Below are 6,644 nucleotides of genomic sequence, written 5' to 3'. Positions count from 1 at the left end.
CCGTTGCGGAGCGCAGGCTCCGGACGCGCAGGCTCAGCAGCCATGGCTCACGGGCCCAGCCGCTCTGCGGCATGTGGGATCTTCCCGGACCGGGGCACGAACCCGTGTCCCCTGCATCGGCAGGCGGACTCTCAACCACTGCGCCACCAGGGAAGCCCTTGTTCACCCTTTTTAATCTACCGTTCTGTAAGTTTTTAGAAATGCATACAGTTGTGTAACCACCATCACAGTCAAGGTATAAAAGCTTCGCATCACCCCAAATATCACAGTTCTTACCCAGGGTCTTTAGTTCCTCAGGCAGCTCTGAAACTTGGGGAAGAGGTTCTGCCTGGAGACAGCAATGACCCTTCTCTGTTTCCTCCTCAGGATTACCGCTGGTGGTGGAGGAATTTCCTAGTCTCCGGGGGATCTGCATTCTATGTCCTGGTCTATGCCATCTTTTATTTTGTTAACAAGGTACCACCCTGCATGAGGGAGCCCCCTAGCCCTTTCAGGGCAGGATTGTGTGGGGGAGGGTGCTTGGCGAAAAACCCCAAGTGTCTTAAGTCTTACTTTTCTGCCAAGAATGAGGAGGACCAAAGTCATCCTAGAACTGTTCCTGCTCTTAGAACATAATCGTTTTAGGAAAGAGAGTATGTTTGGGTGACAAAAGCCTTCAGGATAAATGACAGTGAGAATGTTGTATGCAAAACCTGTGAGATACAACCAAAGCAGAACTTAAAGGGAGTATATCACCTTACAGTGCTTTTAAGAGGAAGTAAGAGAGACTAATACAGTGTTCACCTCAAGGAGACAGAAAAAAAAAAAGAACAGTAACTTGAAAGAATGAAAGTAAGTGAGAAGAGTTAATAAAGGTAAAAGCAGAAACTGCTGAAATAGGCTTTAGCACTCAGATTTAGGAGCTCGGCTATACTCACAGAGCTCACTGCCCCCGAAGAGTGGCATAAGAGTAAGAATACAAACAGATCCCCGCAGCAGGTTTATTAGATTTGTGTGTAACACATAAATCAGATGGGCCATTGAGAGGAGTCTGGGGTCGCTCTTGTGGACCCCATGTTACCTCTGGAGCTTAACGCTGAAGACAGTTTTACCCGCTGTACTTTGAGTATCCAGAACCCCAAACCGAGAAGTCATCTGCTTACAACCAGGGTGTATTCCCCAACTAGAGGCATAGGTCAGCTGGGTGAAGCTTGGAATTCCCTTTCCCAAAAATGTCAGGTTGGAAAGGACTGTCCAGATATTTGAGTGCGGTGCTCCACCCCTGCTTCCAGTTTGCTGACTGCCCTCTTCTCTAGCGATCCCAGCAAGTGATCATCTAGCTCAGGGGTCAGCCAACTGTAGCCCATGGGCCAGCAGGCCTGCTTCTGTAAACAAAGTTTTATTGGCACACAGCCATGCTTGTTCATTTACATATTGTCAAGGCTGTTTTTACACTGCAATGGCAGAGTGGAGTAGTTTTGACAGATGCCACATGACCTAAACTATTTATAATCTGGTCCTTTAAGAAAAAGCTTGCTGACCCCTGCTCTGGCACATCCAGCAACAGAAGACGCTCCTTCCTGATGCTCCTGTTCTCTTTGGATAGCTCCTGTCATTATCAAGGCCTTCCTTAAGTCACACTGAAATCTGTCTCCCTGTAAATTCCATCTTCAGACCATAGTCTTGTTCCTGGAATCCTGCAGAACAAATCTAATTTCCCTTCTCTACAGCCCATATTAATCAGAACTGTTTTGAATGGAAAGTGACCACAACCAGTTCCAACTGGCTTAAGCAAAAAAGAGAATGTTTTGGCTGATGTAAGTTTAATAAGAAGTTGGAGTTCCACCTTCAGGCTTGGTTAGATCCAGCAGCTCAAATGGTATCAGGGCTCTATGTTTATTCCTCAGCTCTGTGTGTGTTTTCTTGGCTTCAATCTGCAGGCAGGATCTTTCCACAAAGTAGAAGGATGACCAAGAGCAGCCCTAGAGTTTCCTTTTCTCAGCTTTGCAGCTCTAGAACTAAAAGAACATCTTTCCTCTATCATTATGTTATAAATCCCAGGGAAGACACTCATTGGCCCAGGCTACATGCCATCCCTCACTGTTCCTCATATCCAGTAGGATGGCATACTCTGATTGCCTAGCTTAGGTTTTGTATTAGGACCGACAGCCCCAATAGGACCACAAAATAGCGGGTGGGTACCCGAGACACCAGGAAGAAGGAAGACGGGAGCCCGTGTTGGGCAAGCAAAACCTGCTACCATAGCCGCCTACACAAGCGCCACTTCTCAGCCTCCTGCCCTTCCTGCCTCTGGCCCAGGCTTGCTTCTCTGCTCTGAGAACCTCCTCCAGCCCCAGAGCCCTGTCTGTAAAATGGTGGCCTTGGCCTGTCTGAACTCTAAGGAACTTTCCGGCGCTGCCTTTTTGCCTCATCCCTTTCCTGGTTTTACCGCTGGATTTACCACTGCCCTGTTTCCCCCCTCACCTTCACCCCATCTTCAGCCGTAAGAAAGCTCATAAAAGGAGACATAGGCAGTTGAGCTGGAAAACATGGCCTTCACCCCTAGTTTGAGGATATTTGATTTCAGGGAGACGGTCTCAAACAGTGACCCTTATTGTTTTCTTCTGGGCTCCTGGCATTCTGTGACCATGTGTCTGCCCATGAGCCCTAGAACAGGCCCCACTCAGGCCCTGGTGGGCTGGGCAGGTCTTGATACCAAGGTCCTAGATTAGTTCCACTTGGCCCAGCAAACCCCACCACACCCCAGATTCCCTAGCATCCCTGCCCAGGCCTCAGAACTCTGCAAAGGAGTTCAAATGCTCCAAGATAAAAATCCCCGTGAGAGGGTAATGAAAGTGACAGAGCGCACAGGTGGAGAGGACTGTAGGCTGAGACAGGCTCATGGTGGCTCTCTGTTCCTAAAGCCAGGAGCCCTGGACGCCTCTCTCCTGCATCCAGGAGTCTCACTGTACTGTTCTGGGGACTGTGGAGAGTAACGAAGTGACAGCTATGGCCATTGCTGCCTTTGTCATTCTGGCACTGGCCCCTGAGGTCAGCCCCATCTCCCAGCGAGCTCCCAGGCCCTTCCCCAGGAAGACTCCCACTCCCTCCTACCCCCACAAGAAATGGCCTGAGTCAATGGATTTGGGCCTTGGGCTCTTAGCCCTCTAGCCCCAGGTTCAAATCCCAGCTCCTTCTGTTTCCCGGCTGTGTAACTGTGCCCCATCTGTAAAGTGGGTTAATAACCTACCATAGTGGTTGTGAGCATCCAAGGCAGTGCACGGGCCCTGGTACTGATGAAGGTGCACCATGTCTGTGAGACCCACCTGCCCCTCGCTGCCCACCTGGGGCAGGCCCCTTCCCCTTGCCAGTCTTCAGCTTCACCACGAGATCAGTGAGAAGGTAGGGGGACACCCAGTTGGCCATGGCAGGCTGGCACTAAGCGTGTCCCCTCTCTTCTCTCCCCTGCTCGTGCCCCAGCTGGACATCGTCGAGTTCATTCCCTCTCTCCTCTACTTTGGCTACACGGCCCTCATGGTCCTGTCCTTCTGGCTTCTCACGGGCACCATTGGCTTCTATGCAGCCTACATGTTTGTCCGCAAGATCTACGCTGCTGTGAAGATAGACTGATGAGGGTGGACCGTGGCCTGGCCCACTCCATCCACAGACAGGAAGCCACCCCGCGTGGGGAACTGCAGGCACGTAAAATAAAATAACTCCTGCTCGTTTGGAATGTAACTCCTGGCACAGTGTTCCTGGATCCTGGGGCTGCATAGGGGGCGGGAGGGCCTATAGATAAATCTTGCATTTTTCTTCATCATCTTATTCCAGTTCTGTGGAGGATGAGTTTTTTGTGGGTTGTTTTTCTTCAGTGCTAAGAAAGTTCCCTCCAGCAGGAACTCTCAGACCTGTTTATTCAGGTTTATTTTTGGTTTGGAGTTTTTTCCTTAGTTTTTTTAACAAGTGGATCCAGGATGGATAAACCCATCAAGACACTGGGTTCTGGTCACTGTCTCCACCTCAGTTCCTCAGGGCTGTTGGCCACCCCACAACTAACTGGAAGAGGAAACGCTGGGCCTTCCAGGGCTTCGGTGAGATTTCTGAGCCTCTCGCTGCCCATCCTCGCCATTGATGCCGCGATAAAGCACAGCTCAGCCTGGACACGCATCCTCAGTGCCAACCAGCCTCTTCCAGCCCCTTTTCCTCCCTCTTCTCTCCTCCCCAGCCTCCTCCCGGGGCTGCTCGAGGCGGGGCTTCCCACCAGGCCTCCGGTCATCTTGTCACTGGGAGCAAGCCCAGGTCTTGGTTGCTACAAGGAAATCCCCTGGAAGTACTGGGCACCAAATGCCCCAGGACAGCAGGAGTTGCGCCTGCTCAGAGCAGTGAGAGTTTGCTGGACCGGAGGAGAGACTTGCAATGAACTGTCTTCGTGCCAAGAAACCCTGGATCCGGGGCCAAGTGTTTCCAGAGCCAAACCAAGCATCCCTGTGTCTGTGTCTGGGCTGAGGGTCCTCACCCCGCAGGATGCTCCTCAGCCCCTTCCTCGTGGGGGTTGCTGCTCTTTGCAGAGTGTGCTAGGGTGGGCCCTCTCCTCCATTTCCAGGGCAGGACAAGGCCTGGAGACCGCAGATCCCCCGCTTTAGGTGGCTGGGAAGAGGCACTCTCCCTGACATCCCCCAGCCTTAGTGCCCATACACAGCTCTTTTAGCCAGACCCCTCCCCTCCACCTCCTGTCTGAGTTCTTGCCTCCTTTGAGGAGCACCCAGAACACTGGTTGTGAGAAGGAAGATGGAAAGTGAGTTCTGTCTTTCCTTCCCCAAGTCCCAGGAATAGGCAAGGAGCCTAAGTTAGAAAGAGGAGCTGACGCGCAGGCCTGGCTTCCCTGTCAGCGCCCATTCCTCCTAACCCACCGCCCGCCCCTGTGCGTGTCACAGACGTTTGCTCTTAAGCTGCAAGAGACCAAACCCACCCTGGAGTTAGGGTTTAAGTAGCAGCCACTCACCCTTGCTGCAGCCCCTTGAGGAAGCCCACCACAAGACAAAGCTCAGGATGCTGGCTGAGGTAGGAGCACACCACCCTCCCCGCCACCCCTCCCCCCGCACTCTCCCAGCAGCCCTCACCAGCTCCGCCAGTCAAACCGGTGATCTCGACCTTGCCTCACAGCGACTCCGCAGTGCCAGGCGGCGTCCACCAAGAATCAGGTTGGAGGAAAGGGAACCCAAACAGTAGAGTATGATAATGGAGTCTTGTTCATTCGAATGTTGGATTTTTTTCCCTAAGAGATTCTCTTTTGTGGGGGAGTGGGGAAACGGACTCCTCGTAAAGGGTTCAAACGGCATCGATTTTTCTGACTTTTTAAATCATCATCATCATCATTTTTAATTAAAAGATGCCTGTATGCCTTTTTTTGGTCCAGTTGTAAATAAATATGTCATTGTCCTGTTGTCATGTCTCTTGAATCTCTTCAAGGGTTACGGGTCTGAGGTGAGACAGATTCCCCAAATGTGTTGAGCTGAGTGGTTTCCCTCAAAGCTCAGTCTCATGTCAGGCTTTCTAGGGCCCAGGCCACTGCTTTTCCCCTGCCTGGTGCTTGTTCATAGCCTCTGCCATCTGCTTAGACCCTCGATACTGAATCACTCAGCATGCCCCTCTGGTCCCACAAGTAGGAGATGGTAATCATGTGTGAGCTTTGGTAGCGGTGAGACCTGGTTTTTAAATGATTCCCAGCTCCAATATTTTGCTGCTAACTCACTTCACCTCTCTGTCATGTAAGACACCTTCACTTGCAGGCAGTGGAAATGGGTCACACAGCCTAAAGCCCCAAGGAGGATTGACTAGCTCATAAGTCAGCAAGGAAAGGAGTGGTTTGGCTTCAGGTCTGGATAGATCCAGGGGCACAAAGGATAGCCTTAAGATTCTCCCTGTCTCCTCTGTGCTTTTCTCTATACCATTTGTCTCATTGTCAACAGTCTTCTTTCCTATGGGGGAGGCAGGGAGAGCATGGCACAGATCACTCTAGGCTTACATTAGCCAGTTTAGAAAGCCCAGAAGAAAAAGAAAGGCATCTCCTTATGTCAGGATACTCAATATAGATAAATCCTAGGAAAGGTCTCTGATGGGCCCGGCTTGGGTTACTGGTCATACATCTTGGACCAATCGCTACATCCTGGGGGATAGAGTCCTATTACAGGCTGCATACCCCAAGTGTACTGGATACTGTGAATTTCAGCCCACCAGAGTCACGTGGAATGGGTGATGAGGAAAGAACTGTTAACCACAGTAGGGTATGCACAGCAAACAAAAACATTTGCCTGTTAGACCCACCCACTCCAATGCCAAACCTCAGTGAGAAAGGCGCTGGTTGCCATTCATGGGATACTTCCTGTGTTCCAGACACTGTTACAAACACTTTCCATGTGTTAGCCCATTTAATCTTGAATATGATCCTCTGAGGCATGTTCCGTTATTAGCCCCCTTTTACAGAGGAGGTAACAGGCACCAGTAGTTCAGGTAGCCTGCTGGGTGGGGGGGGTCCCATGGCAAGTGAGTGCTGGAGTAGTACTCAACTGAAGCAGCCAGACTCCAAGACCTGTTCTTCCAACCACTACTATAGCTGCCTTTTTAAAAGAATGTATTTTTTTTAAATGTATTTATGTTTATATTTT

At 50.8% G+C, this 6,644-nt stretch overlaps 1 protein-coding gene across 1 annotated transcript in view; it reads left to right on the top strand.

The window, feature by feature from the left end:
• The window catches only part of TM9SF4 (transmembrane 9 superfamily member 4), a 58,541-nt gene extending 53,114 nt beyond the window's left edge, over positions 1–5,427 (top strand). Inside the window, exons 17-18 of the mRNA XM_007122338.3 lie at positions 367–456; positions 3,460–5,427. Coding sequence (XP_007122400.1) covers positions 367–456; positions 3,460–3,609 — 240 coding nt within the window. The 3' untranslated portion in view covers positions 3,610–5,427. The remainder of the gene's footprint in view (positions 1–366; positions 457–3,459) is intronic.
• The last annotated feature ends 1,217 nt before the right edge of the window (positions 5,428–6,644 follow it).

The sequence above is a fragment of the Physeter macrocephalus genome, chromosome 14 (genome assembly GCF_002837175.3).
Source record: "Physeter macrocephalus isolate SW-GA chromosome 14, ASM283717v5, whole genome shotgun sequence".
Classification (NCBI taxonomy): domain Eukaryota; kingdom Metazoa; phylum Chordata; class Mammalia; order Artiodactyla; family Physeteridae; genus Physeter; species Physeter macrocephalus.
The sequence above is the reverse complement of the archived record's forward strand: the minus strand, read 5'-3'. Positions and strand labels throughout refer to the sequence as shown.